Source organism: Chaetodon auriga, chromosome 5 (genome assembly GCF_051107435.1).
Source record: "Chaetodon auriga isolate fChaAug3 chromosome 5, fChaAug3.hap1, whole genome shotgun sequence".
NCBI classification, from domain to species: domain Eukaryota; kingdom Metazoa; phylum Chordata; class Actinopteri; order Chaetodontiformes; family Chaetodontidae; genus Chaetodon; species Chaetodon auriga.
Genome location: NC_135078.1, coordinates 10,147,926 through 10,173,363, shown reverse-complemented (window position 1 = coordinate 10,173,363; position 25,438 = coordinate 10,147,926). Strand labels below are relative to the sequence as shown.

Here is a 25,438-nt window from a genome sequence, read left to right as displayed (position 1 = left end):
TTTAAAAAGGATGTGTCAAAGTTTACTAAAACAGGGAAACTACTATCTTATCTCCATCTTCAGACCCTGGCTTTTGTGTCAAGACAAGCGGACAGCAGCATGAATTGGTGGCAAGCAGTGACAAACACAGTGTCAGGAAGTGCAAGAGGAAAGAGCTGGCACTTCAGACACCTCCCTGAGATTAAGAGTTGGCTGAGGAAACAAAATGGTCTGAAGAAATGTTGCTATTTAAGTGTTTACTCCCGAGAAATGAAAAGAACAAGAATTAATATAGCATGATATAATAACATCCTCTTATGCACAAAGTTTGAAAGTGAGTGTGTGTAAGCAAATAAGACCACTGAATGACCTAAATGCATCACAATTTTTGTTGTGTTTAATTAATAATTAACACTCTCACACTTCACTTGGTTAAAGGTCCAGGATTTAGTGGCATCTAATGGTGAGCTTGCAGATTGTAAAGGGAATATTTTTAATAATAATCATTGTAAGATCACTGAGCTCCAGTGCTATATTCAGTTAGGATATTAAAGGATGGTTAAGTATTTTTTTTGCTACACAGTGTAACTTGTTTTGTGAACCTAAAAATGGTAGTTAGATCATTCAGCCATGAATGCCACACTATCAGTTTCATTAAGCTGCATCAGCTCCTGGCGTGTGCTTGATTTTTGATTGGGCAAATGTGTGTTTTGTGAGCATATGCATACCAAAGGGCAGCTCAAAGCGGGTATCCAGCAACACTTGGTGTGGGGTTGGGTTGGTGGTACCACAGATCTCATCCTCCCTCATTAACACTTCAGAGTCCAGAGACGTCCACTTTCCTGGTCCCTCCTGAACAACAGGGAGACCAAGAAACAAAGAGAAAACAGACGAAGAAAGGGGCCAAAAGGGAGGGAAGGATGACAAAAAGCAGAAGAAACATTTACTCTTTGAGAATCTCAGTATCAACATGGTAATTGAGGGCACGGGTGGGCTGCAGAGGGATGCCATTCAATAAACCTGAGCAGAGATTAAAAGATGAAGAGGCGAAGAACAACATTAGCAGCTAGATAGAACAAGGGTGAGCATTTACTGAGCTTCAAGCGGAGGGGGAGAAGTCAAACACTGGGGGCTGCATTATTAATGACAACACGTGTGCCCACTGCTCGCTTTAAAACTCTCAAGAAAAAGTAATGAGGTGCAGAGGCGAGACAAGCCTGCCCGCAACACGCTGAAACGAGTTGGCAACTGCTTCTGGCTGGCCACCTGTGAGAGTGCTGTTTAAGACTTAGCTGACAAGTAAAGATGGTATTTTAATGAGTAAGCACTGGTAGGTGGAATGAAGAGCGTCTGTGCGTATTTAGAAGGTTGCTGTGAACTTAAGCAGCACATACTGTATATATAAAATCATTAATTTAATTGTCTTTACTTTAATGCTCACCCAATAGTACAAACACACCAACCTATAGCGAGGGCTGGCAAGGTCGAAGACAGCGCCACATCATTCCTCCGCCTCTCTACTTTGTGTTATATTTTTTGTTAAAAGACAGCTGCAAGTGTGCATCAGCAGCCGAGTGGGAAAAAACATTTACATAAGCCCCAAGTAAGAAATATGGAGAATTTCTGACATGCATCATATCTCCAACTTCGCTAAAAGAACAGCAGAAGAATCTGCACTGGTTTGTGACATTTGGATGGACATAACCACTGCCACCAAACCTAATATTAACATTAACATCATCAATTCAGTTCATTAAAAAGTAGCCCTACACCTTACACAGTGGGTTTATGTGTGGTTTACCTTGTTAATGAACAGATTTAAACATGATAAACCAGCAAATTTAGGCCACATTCCCATTTGCCTGGTGTGACAACAGGGCTAACAGTGGAGGTAACCATGTGGGAAGAATACGAGATAACTCCTGAGATGTTATAATGGTACATCTTTCAGTTAGCATAAATGCACCCTTATCCAAACAGGCCAATGACAACATCCGTCTGATGAAATGATTCAAATTAAGCTGCAACTGATTTATAAAATGACAGTATTCTTTGATCAAAAGCTCATCGTCATGGAGGCACTGGAGAAAACTCATTGAGTTCACAAATGTGAAATGTAAATCTGAGCAAAGGACAAGTTCACAATTATTCTAGCCTGTCTTAAAATAATAGTCAGGTGCTCAGTTGTACATTGAAACAGTTATATGTTGATGGGGGACAAAGTCCACAGTCCTCATTCTGTGGAAAAATATATTTCAAAGTTTATATGAAACTAATATGAGGTTTTATCACATCAAGTAAGTGTTTTACAAAGTTACAGTGTTTGTATGAAATTCCCTCCCCGGTTTTATCATTCCTCTGTACTGTCTGGAGAAACATAGAGGCAACTTAGTACAACAAAAGACCACAGACTCTGACAGAGACACAGGTGATGTGTGTTACCTCGTCAGACTGTCGAATGGTGTTCAGGGGTATCAGTGCTGTGCCGATCATAGTGTCCCAGATCAGACCTTTATTCCACAGCTCCACCACCAGACCCGACTCCAGGTGATTGATCTCGCTGTAGAAACAGAAAAACACACATGAACTGCATTACATACAGAGCAAAACCTGGTATCAGAACTGCAAAAAAGGCGAAGACTGGGGATTTAGTTCCTCTGGGCAATGCTCTTTTATTTATTGATTCAGTAATGGTAGCTGTCACTGTCAACTACCTACTTCTTCCTCTGTATCTTTTAATCAAATGTGATCTGTAAAACATGTAAACTGGAGGATTTTTCCCAAGAAAGTCTGACTGAAATATGAATGTTGTGGATTATCAACCTGCTTTTGAAACTGCAGTGTTTCTCTATGACAGCAAGCAGAATATGTCCATATAGTGTTACGTGGGTCTTTGTATACATACATACATTGAGCCGATAGCTGTTGTCACAGAGGAAGAGGTGACAACATTAGAAAATAAAAACAGTGTTTCTTTTTTTTTTTCAAGTAACCATTGGTAACAAAGCAATTTTCAAAAATTAAATGGAAGAACTGTTCAGGCAGCAGCTGTGCAACAGGTACAGCTGCAAGAACAAAGAGGTAGTGAGACTGGACTTAAGGACAAGCCAAGGCAGCATCTCTTTCTTAAAGTCACTGGTATTAATAATTACAATGTGCTGGACATTTGTTGGTTTGTACTGTTGTCACACAGAGCAGTAGATGTTCACACACTCTGAATGTCTAAAGCTCTCAGATAATCACCAGGCTCATTAGATCATGTGGTCTTTGTCACCAGGGTGGCTTCTTTCCACCTTGACAGTCAGTGTGTGTGTCATCATTTCAAAATGAGATCCTGGAGACACCTATTCATAATGGGAACTACCGCAGACGCGGGTTTGAGCCCTTTGCCAAATATGTCTAACTGTGAACAGATTTTATCAGTGCGATAGCGTCACAAAGGTGCGAGATGCAGTCATGATTTTTTCTTGAGATTAAAATGACGGCCAAGCTCAGAGATCGGTGTGGCCTGAACGAGGGCACAGGAAATAGAGGGGCAGGAAGTAGGGAAGTGACCATTGTCCCCCTCACTTCATGCCCATGGCCCACACTCAAGTCACGGACCACTGTGTCCCAGATTCAATCATTCCCGCCCACTCAAAGACATTAGGCAAAACTGCAGACCATCTTGAGACGGGATCACACCAGCCGTGACGCCCAATCAGTGTGTGTGTCGTAATGGAACACGACAAGTCAGCTTGGCCAAACAGGTGAACTGTACCAGATTTATTCAATATGCCTAACCATCCTCGCACGGTCAGTTTTAACCTATGTTAATATGTGTTTTGATTAATTATTCCATCATTTGATACAAGCAGTGTGCACTGTCACAACCGTGCAAGATGCAGTGACAAAACATGTGTGTGTAGGTGTGTAGTTGACATGAAAATGAAGGGAAAGTTAAAGGTGACTGTGGTCAGACCGGTGAGTGCCGAGTACTCGTGTAATAATGTAGTAATGACTCTGAGTACTTGTGTAATAATGTAGGGTATTGCGGCTGCTGTGCTTCCATGGCAAGATGGTCTCTAGTTGATGTTTCATTTTAGTACATTAGAAATATGAGCACCAAGATATATGAAAGAGGCAGCATGAGATTTATTTTTGGGGAAATCTGCTTCACCAGCAGTTTCTTTTTGTCTCATCCCAACATCTTCTTTCATACAATGATCTATAACGTCTTTCCTTGTCACATTAAATGCCCATTAATGATCTAAACAATTCATCAACATGCTTCAGCCAATGTTAACTCAACAAAAATGAAATTTGCCTCATATTTTGACCCGTTTTTAATAACACATGCAGTGCTTCAGCCTAGCTTGGCCTCAGTCTGACACAATACAGCATGTTTCCTCTCCCATCCGGTCAGTAAGTGGGCCAGTCTCAACCTAAAGTAGTGAGAGTGAAGGATGACAGCCATCATTTTCTGACAGATCTGTCTTAAAGAGAAGACAGCAGGCAAACTGTCTCCCCTTCTCATCTGCATATTCATATTCACAGTCCCATTCATATTCATACATGCTTCAGCTTGGCTGTCAGTCATCTCTGATGACACTTCACAGCTGGGATGATGGAGCCAAGAGGGTGGGTGGGAGACGCTGGGTGGAATTTGTGTGTGTGTGCGTGTGAAGCTATTTGCTACACACTGAAGAAGTCAGCCAGCTGAGCAACGAGCCAAGTCAAAATGATGATGTTCTTACACATTAAACATGATTACAACATCTCCATTCATGTGTTTGCTTGTTTATGAGCCTGTATGACTGTGAAATCTTTGTGAAGGTTCTACAGCGTAAAAGAGACAAGAGGTCATACTGTGATAGTAAAGATTCTTGAACTGAGAAAGGTGAAATGAGAGCACAGTGTCACGGGCATTCAGGCTTTTACCAGCAAACTGTCATCACCATTTTCACCTGACAAAACACAGTACACAATATGACTGAGGTACCAACATGTGCAGTCTCCTGCATCCAAATCCAGTGTGTTTGGACCCAAACTGTCTCCACATATTGAATATAATTTAAAATAATCATGGAAATGTCTGTTGGTGGCCTTTTAAATATATATTAGACTCTTAGAATTCAGAGTTGTAGTTGAGTGTGTGTTCAGGAAATTGTCTTCACAGGTTCACAGCCACTTCTTTAGCAACGAATGTGTTTGGTGAAAACACACCGTAGATCCCAGAGCATATAGCCCTAAGATATCTGAACCTGGATCTAGGACCTAAATTTGCATCAATTTTCATTTAAATCAAGTTTGTCCCGCTAATTTGTTTCTTTTTAATGATGTTTAATGTTTGTTCCTCTTGACTTTCCAGCCTCCCTTGTTTCTGGCAAATATGCAAAAACCCTCCTTGGATAATTTCTGTGTTTTGTTCGTACACCTTGTTCTCTTGTCATTGAGGCATTTTGGGAGCATGAGTTCCAAAACGCTGCAGTGAAATACGCCCATCGGAAGTAATGTATTACGTAACATGAGATCAGACCAGGATCAGCTGGCTTAAAAGAAAAAAAAAAAACAAAGCAAAAACAAAAACAAAAGAAGTGTCCTGTGATCTACGGCCTGATTTTAATCCATGAGATTATTTAATTGAAACCATCAAACATAAAACCCCAAATAGGATTATAAGTAGGTCTGACGTTGTCCATCCGTGCAGTCTGTCTCCAGCCTGTCTCTGACTCACAGACCAGATGTGTGTGTGTGTGTGTGGGTGTGTGATCTTGAAGATTTGTCTGACTCTGGCATCTGTCCTCCATCAAAGCCCATCCATTATTGAGGGAATGGTTTGTGTTTTACAGGGGATGAAATGGTGTATTTTTATCATGCAGAAGCCTCACGCAGACAAACACATGCATGCACACCTACACACAGCCATCTTGTGTTTAAGAGCAGAAAAAGCAATTGAAAAAAAAAGAAAGGGCCAATAAGACGAGGGGAAAGTAAAGCCTGTGTGGCCACGCTGAGCACGAGGCTAGATGGAAATTACGGACTGAGAGGGAGGACTGGGGGCACTTTGAGGAACAACAGGTGAGAGCCGCTGGTAAAGAACAGCTTTTTACACGTTCCTGTGAGGAGAGTTTCACACAGGCAGGAACAGCACTCCCCCATCTCATGAATCAAATCCTAAAATGATTACATTTCCACTCAAATCTGGTCATCAACAACACATTTGATTCACATTTTCTGCTTCGTTGATGTGATAAAACACACTTCATCTGGCTGAACACTGAATATTGTCACATAATGTATTTTTCTCATGCTGCATGAATTATTGAGCTGATGCTCTTAAAATCAAAAGATACCGGTCTCATCACACTGGTTACAGGGCCACTGTCGTCAGTCACTTTCTTGTTAGGCTGGTGCGTGGTCAACTTATGTCGTTGTGTGTGACTTTTATGTCTCTCCCAGATCAAATGTTGTTATGTTCCCTGCTGGAAGAGGATACTGATCAGCACAACTTCTTGTAAACCAGGCCCGAAAATGATTCCGGTGATAGAAAGTGAAGAAAAAAAGAGGTGATGCAAATGAGCCTCTCAAAGTAAAAATATGACAACCAAGCAAAATATATTGCTGTCAAATGAAATATTTGTCTCTGCAAGATTTCACCTACATTTAGAGTTTCTTTTCTTTCTCTTTTGACGTATTTATGTACAGTTCCCATATAAACAAAGCACCCAAATGCTGCGTTCATGTCCTATCAAGTTATCATAATTTTGAGTTTCCATTTAAAGTTGGAATTATGACTGGGAAACCAAGACTCTTCTGAAAGCTCTACAGTACATATCAAACTTAATAGGCTGAAAACCAACAAATATGGAAACCTGTACATCAGTCAAAAGCTTGTTGTTCACTGTAAGTAAATCCAAGCTAAATGGACACTACTTTAATCCTCATGTGACCACCTCTCTTGACATGAATGTTGTTAACATGTGACTCTTAACCATCCATCCCATATGACATTACACAACCTCCAGGGGGTAAATGATCTCTGCTACGTTACTAATATGCAACTGGAAATTGATGTACTCATCCAAATTATGCTTTCTTTAAAGGCAAATGTGGAGAAAATACCTGATAAACAACACAGAGAGGGGTGCTGACAGCAAGCGCAAAGCCTGTGATCAGACAGCAGTGAATCATTCCTGTCATGATAACTAGATAAAGTCACTGGCCAAACGCTAACAGAGGATGATGTGGAGGGAAGAGAAAAAGGTCACCATTTTTTGAAACTTATACACAACTTAATTGACAGAGAATTGGAAGGAAAGAGCAGACTATGACCTGAATCACCAGAGAGACAGTCAGACAGAAAGACAACACCCAGACAGATGGAAGAGGAGCCTCAAGAGAAAGGCTTCTCCCCATTCCTAAGCTGAAGAAAATGCAGAAACATAAATAGCTTGAAAGAGGAAAAAAGTTCTCCCAAAAGAAGAGGAACACAGGGAAATCTATGAATTTAATATCAGTTTATAGAATTTGTAACAGTTACCTACATTAGACAGTTACACCTTGTTACCCTTTACAGGAGATCTCTGAAGTAGGCCAGTCAAGACATCTGAAGATAATAAGGTGACAGAAAGCCGTTGTCCTGTGACACGATACTGTAAATCAGCTGAAAACACCTCTAATGGCATGTGAGGCAAGTTCGGGGAGGGACGCACAAACAGAGCCGGAACGAGAAAGAACGAACACACGAGGCAATGCATAAGGCATCTCGCTGGCTCTGCAAGTCATGATTGTGGTGAGCAAAAAACAAGAGAGACAGAGAGAAAATAACAACTGAGACAGACAGAGAGAGACTGAACCCAAGGATGCATGAGCGGAGATAAGCACGTGAGGCCTAGTGACCCTGAGTGTAGAGGGATCAACATGCAACTGCTTATCCCTTTATCCCACGATCCAACCAAACCACCAATCAGCCGTCTCACACACACACAGAAAGACACACACACACACACTGACTTGCAGCCGGCTGTCCAGTGACTACCGGTGTATCAGACCATCAGATTTGATATGGACTAAATGTGAAAATGAGGGAACAGAGGATGAGCGGGTACGTACTGCGGAGTGGCTGTCCACATACAGACAATATGAGATTAACTGATTAACAATAGGATTTGATTAATGACAGGAAAAATGGGTAAGAGGGACAACAAATGATACAGAGCAATAAACTGATGCAAACATTTAGGTCAAAGTGCGATCTCCAGAACACTTTGAAAAATGGCAAACAAGATCACTTTTTGCAGCGGACAATTTTAGCCAGTTGTTCTGCATTACAACAGTGGATTCCAGGCAGATGATGATCGGTCTGCCAAAGTGGACGTTTTGGAATGATGTTAACAACACAACCCGGCCATCATTTGACGCACAACAACTGATGCCCATAAGAGACAGCAGACACATAACACAGGCAGAAAAAGCAGTGGAGGAACAGCAGCTGTGATGCACTGATTCAGGGAGTGAATGTAATGAAACTGCTTCTGCTGGAGCATTAGTGCAAGACCCACGAGGGAAAAAGGACAAAGATGCCAATAGTATGTGGGCTTACAAAGATATGCAGGCACTGAGAGTGTGCTGCCCTTAAAATTTAAGGTCTGGGGTGAACTTGTGGCAACCCTGAAATGCACCATCTCTGGTTCTCATCCAGCAGGGGGCCTTTCTCTCTGTTGCTGTACAATAAAAGCATAAAGTCTAAAGCCACAATCACCACCCCAGAGTTTCCAATGGTCATTACAGCTCACGATACTACAGGCTTTAAATCAAACATGATTAAGGTCAAACGGCAACTTCTAATTGGGAGCTCTCCAGTGAATTTTGGTGTTTCTTCTGTGCATGTGGGAATTTTGGTAATTTTGTTGGAGTTTGAAGAAAATAAGTTTTAGTTTGAGACTCTCCAGGCTTTGTCATTTCATTGTCACGGAAAATGTGGTAAAAGGTTCTTTTTTGCCATTCTCCAATTATGTTAGCTTTTTTTTTCTTGTGCAAAAAGCATTTTCATTAAAAAGAGGAAGTGTATTCACCTTCATGGCCTTCAATCAGAAGTGTTCCAGGCAAATTCTGAAACTTTTCCTCACTTGCAGACAGTGAGAAACAGCAGTAACCCAACACTAAGTGTGAGACTTGTTCGCCTACCAAATGAGGATAATGAATTGGATATGTGGAGTATAATTTTGGGGTGCTTGGCAGGTGAGCCAAGGCAACAGAAAATCAAAAAAGAGGTGTGTGTGTGTGTGTGTGTGTGTGTGTGTGTGTGTGTGTGTGTGTGTATCCACATCATCCTACAGATGGAGAATATTTAATGTGCAAAAAAGAAAGCAAATATTAACAAGATTTAACATAATGTTCTGAATTTTCTTTATTTTTATTTCAGTAATGGTTTGTCCGAAGGCACCGCCATTTGCGGGATGCAGCGCGTTGAAGGGAGAGACCCCCGCAAGCGCTTGTTACTAATATTGTACATTGTCAGATACTTCGATGTGGCAGTTACCCACATTATCAACAATGAGTGTAATTTAAATGCTCAGATAGTTGTTATCTAATGTTGAGCTGGGCAAGCATAATACCAACCGCTGGTAATGCAGGGGGAAACAAAAATGTGGCAAATTAGCATAAAATTAGTGGTTTATTATTATGTTCTCAAACTTGAGTTAAGCAGGAGGCATACAACTTCTTTCACCAGTCAGATATACTCATCATAGCCTGCTGTTTTTGTATTAATATGAAAATACAGATGAGTCACACAGGAATTCGCTTTATAACGGTTTCTATTACGGTTGTATTTTCGTGTTTTTGTTACATGCGCATATAATTTATTGCTGTATGACTTTCGTTTCGTTCGGGTGGCAATGCTTGCCGGAGGCTTTTAACTGAGCTTCTCACCGTCATTCTGATATGCTATAAGTTAGGATTGGTGCTTCCTAGTGAGAGCATTGATCATCTGAACTGCGCACATCTTTTAAAAAAAAAAAAAAAAAAAAAAAAAAAGGTCCTAATCCATCCAGTATTTATCAAGACATTTCACTCTGGTCTGGGACTGACTGACAGATATTAGCCTACCATCCCTCAAACCACGATGCTAATCAGGCTAAGAAACAAAATTTAGAAAAGTGAGGCTTTAGTTTTTCCTATCCTGAAATAGCTAAATAAATACGAGTGGGTGAGCGAGATGCTCTCTCCTGCCTTGACAAATACTGTGTGTTTGCTTTAAGGAAAGTCATTAATCTTTCTTCAGTGAGCCAGTCAGTGGCCAAGAAACTGTTAAGGTGTGGGAGGCATGTGTACAGAAAATGTCATCCATTCCAGTGTGAGGCCACAAAACTTCTCGTGAATACCTTGTCTAGATGAATACAGTATACGCACAATCAGGAAGTGTCTGATTAAGCATCACCTTCATTTTCTTTTGTCTAAAAATGTACTTCATGTTGAGAAGAGATACTTCAGAGCAGTGTGTGTTAAGTCCTCCAGTCTAAATGGGTGGCTTGCAGCTGGAACAATCACCATTTCAGAAAGGTTAGAGAAAGAAAGAGGGAGTGCTATCAGCAGGGGAGAGATTGAGAGGAGCTCTGAGTGCAGCCCCAGACACTGTTACTATTTTCTACTTTCTCTTTATTTCTGGGCATGAGTGTAAAGGGCTCGCATGATGGGTGAGCACAAGCCAGGCTCGGTCCAAACTCATCTCTGACTCGGGACTGAAAATAAAAAGCAAATTTCACTCTCCATCCAGCTCTGTCGGCCTCCCGTTCTCTCTTTAATCTGCAGCATGTTCGCCGAGGCCAGAGCGACAGCATGCCGCAGCTAATCCTACAACCACGAGGAAGCCTCTGCCTGACCGACATATAGAGCATGATATACGCAAGGTGCAGGTGTCTTCACACACGCACATGCAGGAAGTACAGCAAACCTGCACTACACTCGAATGAGCTCAGAACACTCACACGCTCCCCTAGTTCATGAACACACCACTGGTCACTGAAAAGAGGAAGGACTTAAAGAAACTTGCAGCTGAAGTCAACAGCTGTACCGCGTGAATCCCCAGCTCGGATGGACTGCAACCTTAAGCCACCTGCTCTTGTACAGATGTAGTTGCTTCAGTTGATTCTCAGAGGGGTTTAAGTTAAAGAGTCAGAGTCTGGCACATCTGGCAGGGCTTCAGTGGGCCTCTTCACCACCCAGCTGTGAGGAGTTAGCATCCCTGCAGCTTCTGTACAACTATGACTGGAGTCCCGTTTGCATCACACATGTTCAATGGTGACTCATTGCAGATTACGTCATTCAGAATAAGTACAGAGTGTGTGTGCACTACAGAGGTGTTGCTGAAAGTGCATTTTTTTTTTTTTATTTAGAAAATAAACACCAAAAAATAAATTCCAGTTTCTGTTTATTTTCATTTTTTGTAGGTTTTTTTTTGTTTGTTTGTTTTGCTTATCCTCTGCATCCCTAGTGTCCTGTGTATCTTTTATTGTTAACTCATCATTCTGTGTATTTACAGTTCTGATATGTAGTGGACAATTAACTCTTACAGCCAATCATCATTAACTGTGTTTTCAGCTTCTAAGTTTCTAAGGTAACAGTCCATTTCCAGAATGTTGGTAAAAAAAGCCTCTTATTGCACTTATTCTGGACGTTTTGTGTATTAGCACAGCAGGTGATTTTTCTTTCACCTTACACAGTATCGAACGTTTGCATTTTCCCTCCATTTAACCATTTTCTGGCAATTAAAAGCTTTTAACTGACTTATCCTGCAGGTCTCTGAAGAGAGAATTCGCCACATTTCTATTCAGTTTCTATTCTAATGCTAACAATACAGTAATTGATTCTACATCCTGTGAAGGAAAGATCGTTTCGGCCTGGTGTCTGGTAGGTTTTACTTGGAAAAATCATTTGGTATGAAGACAGTGGAGTTTCTGAAGCGATAACAGCATTTTATGAAAGGCTAAGCAGCATAAGCAGTGACCGCTGTGGCTGCACAGAAAGAGAAACAAGTGCCACCTAGAGAGACTCTAGATTCAGCATTACAGTACTGCCCACTTAAATATGTATCTGTAACAGGCAGGGCTCAATTACCACAGCAAAGGGCACTTAGTACTAGGGCTGAACAATTAATCAAAATATTATCGAAACTGCAACATGGCCAAGCTGCAATTTTTCCATACCCTTACACATGAAGATTAGTGGTGCGACAAAGATGCTGCAACCGACAAGCAGATTCTCCAGACGTGGGGAACGTGCTTGGTTAGCTCACATCACATCATCATCATATGTATATATTTCGTCTGTGCAAATGAAATGCAAATGTTACCACTCCCACTAAAATCGGGACTCATATCACAATGTCTGTCATAATTATATCGATATATTGTATATCATTCAGCCGTACTCAGCAAAATGAAATATCAAATGACACTTCAACTTTTAAAAAAGGTTTTCCCAACCTACTAGTTAACATTTCTACACCTGCACTCAAACACAGCATGCTCTGAAGCACCATCTCAACCGTACATGACAGTCATGACAACAAAAGCAAATCTAATGCAAAGATGTGAAAAGGGCATCATGTGACAATACAGCACAAATAATTGGTTTATCTCTTTGCTTGTTTCACTTTCTCTCTTATATATGCTGTTTTATCATTTGTGCAAAACACTGAAGAAGCAAAAACACTTTTAAGCGCCATCTGAGCACACATTTGAGGCGGCCCTGTGACAAACATGTTTGTCTCACTCCTTTTGTTGACAGCTTTCATTCTGGGAATGAAACTCAGTTGCAATTCCTACACGAAACCCACAACAGCACTTCAACGCAGCACGCTGCTGCTGCCCCCCATCAAGCCCGACTGCTGCTAATGAGACTGAGGAGCTAATTGGCTACTTAGCATAGGAGGCCATGGGGTTTCCTTTATATATAATCACTGACATCTTTTCATCATTATGGTCACATGAGACGGCATTTTATTTGAGCTGCGCTCTCGACGTAATTACGCAGAATCACCTACTCATTGCAAAAGATTAAAAATCATGCATATGTATTTCTTCAAACAGCACACACGCAGGAAAGAACAGACAAGTGTTATTTATTCTTTGTCTGAAGCTGTTATTTTTCAAAGAGAGACATGATGAAAATAACAGTCTGAGTGGATTGGATAGAGGATCGGGTAATAGCAGAGATTATGAGCAGCATGGAGGAGAGGAGAGGAGAGGAGAGGAGAGGAGAGGGAGGAGAGGAGAGGAGAGGAGAGGAGAGGAGAGGGAGGAGAGGAGAGGAGAGGAGAGGAGAGTCTTATATAATCATGTGGCTCTACAGTCAGTCTCTCCAATCCCTCTAATCAAGTCTAGGGGGATCAGTCTGCAGGAAAGATCTGTGTCTGTTGTACAGTACAATCCATAACTGCTGTGTGTGTGTGTGTGTGTGTGTGTGTGTGTGTGTGTGTGTGTGTGTGTGTGTGTGTGCGCGCCTGGGACAGACAGACAGACAGACAGACAGACAGACAGAGGTTAGTGTGTATATCTAATGGTTACGTGTGTTTAACAGGCTATTTAAATATTAAACTATTTTGTAAAAAATGACATTTGTGTTGTAGATACACACATGCTTTGCAGCCATCCTGTTAGTCTAAATCATGACGTGGAATTATCCCATCTCCTTTAATTGACACCCTGCTAGACTGCCATCATTTTCTTGGTTTGTGTGTACGACTTCTTTGCTATTTTGGGTCTGAAACACACAAAGTTCACCTTTATTTGTCCTTTCATCTTTCTTCAGTCATACAAAACTAAGGGAAAAACGCTATAATATTCTTCTACAGTAGTTACCTACTACAGAAGCAGCTTCACCTTAAAATAGGTTACCACAGGAAATGAAGAAAAAACACGTGAAGATCAAGTGAAAGCTGATCTGTAACCAGTGGATCCATCATTTCAGCTTTTACTCTTATCGCATTTCAAAATAATATGAATAATATACAAAACTGAAGTCAACTGAGCTGGAATTCAGCAAAAAGGAGTAAACTAAAAGTAACTCATTCAAACTCTAACCTGTCATGTTTAAGAGATGTCAGTAATGCAGTACTGTTATGCAGTATTGTTACATGATAAATGCATGGAGGTGGAAGAAAAAAAAAAACAGTACAATGTATCAGTGAAGTACAATGTATCAGGAAGAAATGTACACAGTACAAGACACTAATTTATAGTCAGAAAATATGCAGAAAAACTAGGTTATAAAAAACAATATCCAAGTAATTCAGTCAGTTAGGTTTTGAGAAGTTAACTTTCTGTCTCTGTACCTTTGGCACCATGTCAGGACCTGTCAGCACTGAAGCACAGAACAATACATGCAGAGAATAACTCCAGCCAGCTAGATTAGAGGTCAGGTTACAGGCTTGACTTGACAAAGCAAAGAAAAAAAGAGAATAAAAGCACAATGATGTGATAGCACAAAGTAAAACCACCTTCAAAAATCCAATATGAAAGAAAACGTATTTCTCTACTCCTCAGCCAGATATAACCAGTCAGACCACCAAAAGAAGGGAAAAGAGTGACCTGTAACCTGTAATGTGCTACTGTACAGTACCCCCACCATCATGCACTGAAACCACCTCCCCAAATAAAAACTGATTTGGTGATTTGCAAGTCCAAAGAAATGTAGACTTAAAACTGGGCTAAATTTAGTTGAAAAATTCACTTTTGCTCATGCTGGCAGCAAGGGTCTAGGGATGAACCAACTGGATTACACAAAAGGTTTGTCCAAACATTCATGGTCCCCAGAGATTAAATTCTAATGACTGTGGTGATCCACTGAATCCACCATGAGGTTGAAGTCTGGACTGTCTCCACAGCTACTGGATGGATTGTTATGAAGCTTGGTACAGACACTCATTCGTCCCCTCAGGATGAACTGTAATCACTGATGTGATGCCTTCACTTTTCATCCAGCACCGTCATCAGGTCAAAATGTTGAATTGTCCAATATTTTGGTATATGACCAAATACCTTAAAGACTAATGATTCTCATCAACCTCAGCCGTGTTTTGTGTTTAGAGCTAATTGGTAAGGGTTAGCATACTAGCATGCTAAACTGAGACCATTAGAACCTGCTTCACATTAAAACTATATTAACCATAGATCAGTCAAATTTATGTCAGTTTTAACCTCGGTCAGTACACAACTGACACAACTGACTGACACTTCTGTTTCACAGACAAACTTCAGACACCACTCTGAAAGAGGGCAGAGCAAAAATACAGGAGCAGTTCATAAAACACATTGTAATATAAGTGGGATCTCTACAATAGCCCCATTCAAGCCAAGCCACCTCACATTAAGTCTGCCAGGCTGTTGTAGTGCTTCCTCCTAATCTGCTGTTTCTATGTGCCTCCACAAACGGGCGACCATGCCATCCCTAAAAACAGTTTCCCCAAAACAAGTCCTTATGGATACGGATGCAAAAAACACTGCTTCCACGAGCATAAAAAGTGAAGTGGGATTTCTACGTGAGCTACATCTGCACTTCTTTTTCCCCATGGAATCAGACTGAGCTGGACAATTTATTAGATTTATCACTGACTCATCCACTTATCTGAGCTTGCCATGTAATTTCACTTTCCATTCATTCTACCTGCTCCCACCACAAATTCCCATTAAGTAGCCTGTGCCAGCCGGCCGGGCTGGACTCCCACAGGCGGCTCATGCCCCTTTTCAATTTCAGTGAGGCCTATTAAAGCCAGCTAGCAAGTCGGCTAGCACTGGATACATGACCAGTATTCATCTAAGGACTGACACACACTCCAAAGCTTCAATTTCTTTGTGCATTTGTCTTAATACATCTGAAGAGGTTGGTGCCGAACATGCTGCTGCTGCTAATCTAAGTGACACTGAGCCACTGAGGCAGAAAGAAAGAGGCTACAGGAAGAAACTGGACACCAAGGCGAGAGTGGTCAAAGCTGGAACTCACTTCAGCAACACCTACTTAGTGTCATGAATCCATGATGGGAATGCATTTTCATTGTATTATACTTAACAGTGTCATTGTCATCATGGGAAAAGAAGAGCTGTAGAAAAGTCTGAACACACAAAGGGAAAATGTAGATGTAATCTTGGTAACGCATGATCGGTCAGATCTTTTTGTCTTACATGAGCATTACTGTATGTGTGATTGACTACAAGTGTAATGATGACAAAAAAGGATTGTCTGGACACTCACTGAAAATTCCCAGTGATAGATAAAAGTTCACACATTAAGTAAGAGTGTTTAAAGTAAGAAGAGTAGAAGGATTATGCTCACAACATGAAGTCTTGTTCCCAACATGGCTGGTCCCCACGGACTGTGATGGTGGTACTCTTCACATTTTGCACCTTTAAAGTTACATAGGCGTTGAACTTGTCTGGAAAAGAGACGAAAAAACATAGAATAGTTATTTACTTATAAAACAGTTAATTTCATGGGAACAAAACTGTGGAATTTCACATCATTTGACAAAAAAAAAGTAAAATATTATCTTCTAACTTACTGGAAAAAATGCCCAAGTTATAAAGTACGCATTTTTCTTTTGTTTTAACCTGTTTGTACCATCCCGAGGCCTCAGTGACCCATCTCAAGCATTGATTGAACCACAGCTGAAAATATAAATTCCATCTCTGCATAACAACACAGTAACATTATTTTTGGAGCAAGTATCTCTAGAGCTCATGAGAAGATGAAGGGGGGGATAACAAAGGCTAAAAATCCCTACCATGAGGAGAAACAATCTGAATTACCCACATAGGACAAACAATAACAGAAGAACACACACAGTCAGGCACACAGAAGATTTCATGCAGAGTTGAATGTTAGAAACTAATATAAAGGAGATAAAGACATCATCCCCAGCCCAGCTGCAGGATATGGCCACAAAACGCTAATTTTAGCCTGTGCAATACAAAATGTATTTGTCTTTAAATTACCAACCACTGCAAAGACTATAAACCACTATGGACAGCATATATTATTCAGGACTTTCAGACAGCATTGAGTTTAAGTTGGATATAAAGGTAATCAACATCAGTGTAATAACTCACTGAAGTCCTGCAAAACAATAATGAAAAATAGGAAAATAGGACAATCAAACATGTAGATCTCAATCTGCAGATAATTTGAACTGACACTAACTTCGTTTCATTGGTTAAAGAAATATCATTTGATTCAGCACTTTTTACCAGGCATTTTCTTTTCACATTATAAATACATTTTTATGACCTTTAACATATAATGTTTAATTTTTGATTTCCCCTGGCATCAAGACATCACTGAAACTTTTAGGACAGGTTGGAAAAATTAAGAGACAAAAACATTTTATTAATTTAAAAAAGTAAGCCACATAGCATCACTTTCATCTAAATTCCATTTGCTATTGCAAATGACATATCTATAAAAGTATTTTCTAGGAGAGGAGCAGCTGCTGATTTGTTCATTTTTTAAAATGGGATGGCCCAAAGGGAATGCTGAAAAACTACCTGTAGTCATGTTTCTCCTAAAATACTTTGTTCCAGAGGTGGTTTGGTTTAGAGGTGTATTTCAGCAGCACTGGCCCTACTGAACGATCAGAGACACATCAGAGTGACGTCTCTATCGTCCTCTCATTGCTCTTCCATGACTACACACTGAAACTACTCTATAGAGTATATGAGCTACAATATACTGTAGAATTAAGTATTTGTGGTATATATTTTTGAGAATGTTGTAGATCCAAGATGAAACTGGAAGAAGGGTGGGAATAAGAGAAAAGGGCACAATTACGATCCATCTGCTATTTCAGCACCACGGACAGCACCACGGATGATACGCTGCACAGTGAGGCTGCTGGTACATCAGAGCCACGGTTGAGGCAATAGATTCCAACTTAGACAAACCTCAGTCAGGCAAAGATGAGTCGGGCAGACTAGACTAACATATTCAACTAAACAACCCCTGCTGCTGGGGATGACTGGGGCTGGCAGGTTAACAAGTGGGCTGCATTTTGGTCATTTTACAAATCGTGTAAAGCAGGAGAAGTTTTAAAAGTTTGTAAAAGTGCTCTGAATGTCTTGTCCTGTACATGAGATGCTACTATAAAAGCAAAAAAGCTGTAAGCCAAACATTGTGTAACAAAAAATCACTGTCATTATTAAGTGAAGGTGGAAATGTCCCTTCTCAGCTTATGAATCCTCCAAGTTTGGTGGCCCAGGACACCAAAAGACAGAAATGAACAGAAATGAACAATTGCACCTTAAATAACTATACCATGTGCCTTTTAATAATGCTCATTTGCAAGGTGCCACTATTAAGTGTGGAAGCGCTGAACAAGGAACATTTTGTACCAGGAAATAGCCAGTCTCATTACGTTTTCTCATCACACTCTGATGACTGTACTGAGAACTATATGATCCTTTCCCTTCTTCTCTATGATGCTAGTTCATTTTCAGCAATGATCCAGGCTTGACATATTCATTTCCAGTCATATTAAAGCTTCATATGGTTATTCTACAAAGATCTACAAAGAACTAGTGCAGAGATAATCATCCTGTCTTTCCTGGAGGTTTCTCCTTGTTCTCATTGAGGGTCTGAGATCGTTATTTCATAATGTGATGTTCATGGACACATCAACTTTTTGTCCACTCGAACTGAAACTACTGACCTTGCACTCATTGTTTTATTTTGTATTCACACTTTTATTGCATGTTTTTTATATACCTCATGTCATATCATATCATATCAGACGTGTAAAAGTGACATCAGCCGGACAACATGAGGAGTCACATGCCATATAAGGACAAACAGCTGGTCGCCACAAGGGACATTTAAGTTCAAATTTTAGGTTTGAGACTTGAGATCTTTCATTAGTAATAGGCTAAGGGCAAGGCAGTGGTTATGCTTAAGGTTATATAAAGTCTCCAAGGAATTAATAAAGTCAACCCAATGTCCTCCTAAGAGGTGAAAATGTGTGTGCATGTGTGTGTGTGTCTTGCTGTCAAAGCTCACGATGATCAGCATAATCATCAGAAACCGAGGAAGTTTGAGCCACCTACCACCTAATCCCTGCTTGATTACCTGCCACAAGTAGCCCACTCTTCAATGGACACATGTACATGAGACAGGAGTGTATGCAGTGCTGGTGTGTGTGTGTGTATTTGTGTGTCCTTCATCTCTGCATTCTCAATCTTACAAAACACCTTCTGTTGAAGAGGGCCAGCAGAGCTGAGGCCAGCGTCATTGGATTTGGGGTGAAGATGAGGTGAGGGATGTGATCACTCAGCTGCATAAATGAATAAATTAGAGCCATGGTTTGGTTCCAGTACTCAGTTTCCAGTTTGGATGTAGTTCTAAATCGGTAAGATACCTGGATTCATTAAGTTCTGAGTCTTAATGAAGTCTGAATGAATCTCTTAACAAATTGATATCCTCCTTAGCAAAATCCAGTCTGCAAAAACGCAGGCAGTTAATAAGTTAAAGAACCAACATACTATAATGTATTTGGTCCATGCCGTTCCATCATGGTTGAGCTTGACATAATTACTTCCTTCAAACAGTCAACACTGACTACTGGTTTCGCAGCAGAATCATTGCAGATCCGACCTCAGCTGTGCCATCTGTTGAGGCACCAGTTTTTTCAATCAGATTCCTTCATCCCTGTACTACTAAAGCACAGATCAATCTTCATGAAATGTTTGTGCTAAACAATGACTCCTAAAACATCTGATGTTGTTACATCAATCATGTAATACATCTAAAATGGTCAGTGTTAGAGATTGGTTGATTGTGTTCTAACGAGGGGAAAAACAGTTCAGTACAAAACTACTACTGTTGCTGTGGATCCCTTAAACAATGCAGATGTCTTTTGTGAGATGTACTGATTCAATGCAAAGCCAGGATGAGACTAAACAATATAAACCTGATAATGGCCCAGTCAAACAGACATGATACTTGAAGTATATCTTGCCTGAAATGCAGCAGTCTAGCTATTCTAATATTGTGAGCACATGGACAGACACCATTGTCCTGCAGCCTGAACCCTGCATTAGAGAAAGCAGAGAGTGATCAGTAGCGTGCACTGACAGAGTCTGTGAAAGTGCTGATGTGTGGACATGTGTGAATGGGAAGCAGGGCATTGCCAGGAGAGACCTTGTGCACTCAATCACTTTCCCTCCAAAAAAAAAGATTAACGAGTAAAAGGGTTATTAGCGCACATCCGATCTTGTGTTTTGGTACACACATTGTTGCACACAGATGCCTTGCTTATGTGTATCCAATTTCTGTCTCAAAATCCCCCTGGAGCTCATTGTTGATTACCTCATCCTGCTTTAGCAAAGACAGCAGAGCAGCGGTAAGCTAATAAAACATCACTGGGGACAAGGAACTGACAGAGCACAAGATGCCCCCTGCATTTCTTCATCCTTATTTATGCAGGGAGGGTTGACGAAGCACTTGACCTGCTTTATATTCATACACTTACACAGACTCACGCACCTGGGGCCCTCCCAGTACAGTCCTGTTTTGTAGACCACAGCTATACCGGACGAAAGACACAACTGAAGAGCGTGGTCATTGCGATTGTGACTCAGTAAACCTTAAAGTTCATTTTGACTTGACTGGTCATGTTAGACAAAGACAAACATCAATCTCCCAGTCTGCCCTTGTTGTGTCACTTTTACTGCCACTTCATGCATCTCAGACACATCAGAAAATTATCAGATCATGAAAAAGACAATTGAAAAAGAAACCACAAACCATTACAGATGGACTGCCACACAATTGCTAAAAGTGCACAGGGAGGTAGTTAAATAATATGTAATCTAACTAGAGGCTCTACGAAAGGATTAAATACATTAAAGGAATAGGTCGATGTTTTGGGAAATATGCTCAATGACTGTCTTCACTGTCTCTCATATCTGTACCATGAATATGAAGCTACCACCAGCAGCTGGTTAGCACAGATTAGCACATAGACTGGAAACAAGAGTAAACTGTTGCTGGATCTGTCCAAAGACACACATACTATGCATCTAAGTGTAAATCAAAGTTTGGAAATCGTACCTGGATTTTACCCTGAAATGAGAAACATGAAATGCCAAGCGTAAATGTGGCCTATCTTTCTCTGAGACAGGGGTGAAAGGGTTAATCCGGAATAATCCATCATTCACTTAAGGGGGTTGCCAGGTCTGTGATTAAGGGGACGAGGGGACTGGCAGGGTGCAGACAGCCCCATTTACTGCCTGAGCTAACAGTGGTGAGGAAAAATTAGGAAAACACAGCAACTGGACAAGCGAGGAAAGAAAGCAAAAACAGCACAAAAATAAAGACGGAGGGAAAGTATATTTAAAATTGAGCCATCATCTGAATTTGGCATCTATTTCCTTTGACACCACCAGGCTTGTCATGAAAGATATCTGAGAGGTGCTCAGCAGACCTCCATAATTGCTTGGTTGCACACATATGCGTGCACACACAAACACACACACACACACACACACATACACACACACACACACACTCACAGGTTTTCATCACTTTTGGGGGCATTACATAGACTTACATTCATTTCCTGGAGACTTATCCGAACCATAACCACTACTTCCCTGATCCTAAACCTAAGCTTAACCTAAACCTAAGCTTAACCCAAGTCTTCACCCTAAAATGTAATGATTTACATTATGGGGGACCTGCATTTTGTCTCCATAAGGAAGGTGAGTCCCCACAATGTGACCGTGTAAACAGATTTATGTCCCCACAACAACAATAATACATGTCCCAACACACACACACACACACACACACACACACACACACACACATACACACACACACACACACACACACACACATTTCTTCAGTAAGCAGCAACTACAGTAGCTGTGGGGGGGGAAATATCCCAGCATGCAGCGGGACCCTCTTGGGTAGCAGTCGGCGTCATTTATAATTAAGTGGTGATGACTTATGAAAATAAATAAGTTATATACAGTTACACATGGACGTGCACAGCGCGGCCAGGCGAGATGACATTTACTAGGCTGTCTAACAGTAATGAATAGTCTATTATGGGAGGGGATGGAGGAGGTTGTAGAGCGAGGGAGAGGAGTGGGGAGGTGAGCGGAGGAAAGCTTTTGGTGGATGAAGGGAGCTGAAGGAGATATTAACCTGACACTAAGTACTTTTTGCCTCACATTTGCAAACACACAGGATGTTCTTTTTATATAACATCTACAGCACTTTTCCCACAAAATTGGAATTTATTCGCCTCTTTGAGCTCATTGTTTTGGTTTCTCATCACATTGCTGTGTATGGTTCAGTCTTTTACCGACCCAGCTCTGATAAACTATACACAACCTGATCGGCAGCACAAAGCAAACCGACAAATTCAGCGGCTAGCTGGTGAGGACAGAAATCCGTTAGCAATCTAAAGAGCCAGATATTTTTGTCAGGCATTGGTGACCGAAACGGAGCTGAAAGGAATGAATATTTGACTTAGATTCATCTGCTTGATAAGTGCAGCATTTACCGTTTCACTACTTTAAACAGAAATACCAACAGTAGTACTGTATGTTGGTGGCTGTTGAAGTTGTCGAAAGGGAGCTTCACCACAGAAAATCTACTGACAGAAAATCTGAGGAAGTGGAAGAAAATGCGGCACTGCCCACATTGTATGATTGACTGGAGAATTTTGTACAGAGTGCAGCGCAGAAACACCCTGCAATTAATGCTCGGTGCCACAGACAGACTGCATAAACAGAGAATAAACTATGTTAATCACTGAAAAGATGACAAAGACTAAATGCTGGTCAAAAAATAGATGGTAATTCCCTTAAATTAAAATGTACACCCACTGCACCACACCATAATTTATTGTGGGCCACTTCGAAATGTTTATACAGTTTATTGAATCAGTATTTTGCACCACAACACCGTTGTATCTCACCTCAAAAATTACCCGACAATTTTCTCCTAAACTTCAGACAGCAGAGCACACAGAAAATTCTCATTTTCCCAAACAATACCTCACAGGCAAAAAATACTGCAATCTTTTAGGTAGAATGCAGTAGAAGTGTCCACTACAATGGCTACTTATGAATAAACTTAGTTGACTCAGGAGGAATTGTTGCAGTTTGCAATAAACAAGTCAGACAGCACAGCAGGTCCGACTGTGCTGAGACAAATCTTTCACTGTCTGCACTTGAACCGAAAAGGAAACTGTTACGACAATGGGCAAAATAAACGCATTTAAAAATTTTCTCCAGAACAACCAGTCATCTACTGTCAAAACTCAAATGCTCCACTGAAGCAGTTCACTTTCCACTGCCTTGCTTCAAGGTCCTTTGTGTTTCTAACTCATTTCCTGCCAGGACTGTGTTTCCAAACTAGTTTCCGTCTGATTAAAACCTCACTTCTCAAACCTCTAATCCAGAGATTTGTGAGTACAGTAAGTGGTGTCATGACCCAACAGCTCAAAAAACCAGGGTTTCATTTCAGCCAAATACATAAACAGTTGATATCACTGCTTTGCATCCCTTAAACCAGAGAGTGATCACCTTCCACATGAACATCTATCTTACACCTATAGGTTGAGAGTGTGCTGAAAAATGAGCAATGTTTGGTCCAAAAACAAGCTAGAAAATCTCCATTTTAGTATTATTATATGGTCGTTTTGGGATCTTACTTAATGACTTCTGTACATTCTCTGGGATCAACGAATGACTGTAGATTTCTTCACAACTTTGGGCCGACAAACCATTAGACTACCTGACATCACCGTCTCTAGAGCCACAGTAATAGCGTGGCTAAAAACAGGATAATCTGCCTTAAATCTTCTAAACTAATAAAGTGACACATATACCAGCCGCCATCTCTCAGGGGTTGTCAAGCAGTGGGGTTTCAGGAGGGCCTTGGGACAGCAGCCAGCTCCCCGAGGCAAAGAATCTATTGCTTCTTACTATTAAGACAAATCAGATCATGTTTCCCAAACTGGGGCATTAGAGTGGGACAAACTCTATCAGTTGTGTCTGACCTTAGACTAATAATCACGTCACATGACAGAACTGCATTCTGGGTCTACTCGCTGTACTCGACGTTGTGTGTTGTTTTCACTATACAAAAATTCAAAGGGAAAAGGACGTCCCTACAGTAGCAACACCATCACTCACGTCCTGCTTTATGAACCCTGGGGAGGCCAATCAAATCTCCTCCTTCCGCTCGGAAAATCTGCCCTGCGATGGGAGGCCAGAGGCAGCCAATGACAAATGAGCTCCTGTATCTGGAGTCTGTCTGTCTCCTAAAGACACTGCAGGATTTGTCTCCATCTTCTCCTTTATGCTGGGGTGACAAGTTGTCATTTCAGGCTAGCAGGTGGCCTTTTGTCTGTGATAATCTATTGATTTTCTTCTCTCCTCCTCTGGCTTGACTTCTCATTCTCCCACTGGTTGCTGTTGTTCTGCCCTCATCATCGCCCGGAGAGAAGGTGGGACAAACAGCTGCAACCAGCAAAGACGTAGAAAAAAATAACGCAAAAAGACATAAAGAGAAAAGGTGGACAGGAAGACAGAGTTCCACTTTTGAGGGGCTGCTGAACAGCCGATGCTTCATCAATGAAGAGGAACTAGCTGAGTTTGTCTCCAGGTCGGGCTGGTGTTCTCCTCTGTGACAAATCACCTGACGATATCCAAGTACATGATCATGGACGTCACAAGGAACCATGCAAAGGGACAAGCGCAGGACTTGCATACAAACACTAACCAATGGAAAGCTCAAACAAACTATTATGGGATATAAACACTTTGTTCAAAGGAAGTCCAGCAACATTTTATGCAACAAGTCCCAACTCCCAACACAACTCCTCCCTAAGAGCTTTGGTAGCACTCTGACAACTAAACACTACTTCCACCTTTGCTTCTTAGCCACAACATTCTCTATTTGCAAATCTAGTTTACCTGTTGAATCCGACACTGCCTGATTGAAACCCGAAATGATCTATTTTACACGGAGATCGCTCTCTTGTTTAAGTGTTGTTCAGTTATTGGAACTGAACCTCAGGCTTTGAGGGGGGTGAGGCGTCCCAGCTTTTAAAAAAATGACACAGTCCTCTCACTTTTTGTCAAAACTGAGAGAAACCTGCTCTATAAGCATGTGCTGTGACATGGTTGTCCCTTATCATCTCTTATTGTCATGTCCACACCTCTCAAACATCAGCAGACATTCAGTATGATGCAGTCGCTCTTACCTGGAGGCCCGTGGAGTTTGGCTTTTTTCACTGGAAGAGAAAATGAAAAAACACAGATGAGTCACACAGCAAGTATTTGTTTTATTTCTCTTGAATCTATTTTGTCATTTTGTTATTGTTGGAGCAGTCTTCTCCTCACTTAAATATTGATGTCATTTGAGTTGCTTTTTCTGTTTGGATAGAATGATTTATGAAGCCGCTGGGATT

At 41.0% G+C, this 25,438-nt stretch overlaps 1 protein-coding gene across 1 annotated transcript in view; it reads right to left on the bottom strand.

Moving 5' to 3' along the window:
* The window catches only part of unc13ba (unc-13 homolog Ba (C. elegans)), a 163,168-nt gene that overhangs the window by 121,976 nt on the left and 15,754 nt on the right, over window positions 1-25,438 (bottom strand). The window contains exons 2-5 of the mRNA XM_076730114.1: window positions 25,232-25,261; window positions 16,294-16,393; window positions 2,422-2,539; window positions 708-831 (exon numbers count right to left, since the gene is read on the bottom strand). Coding sequence (XP_076586229.1) covers window positions 708-831; window positions 2,422-2,539; window positions 16,294-16,393; window positions 25,232-25,261 — 372 coding nt within the window. The remainder of the gene's footprint in view (window positions 1-707; window positions 832-2,421; window positions 2,540-16,293; window positions 16,394-25,231; window positions 25,262-25,438) is intronic.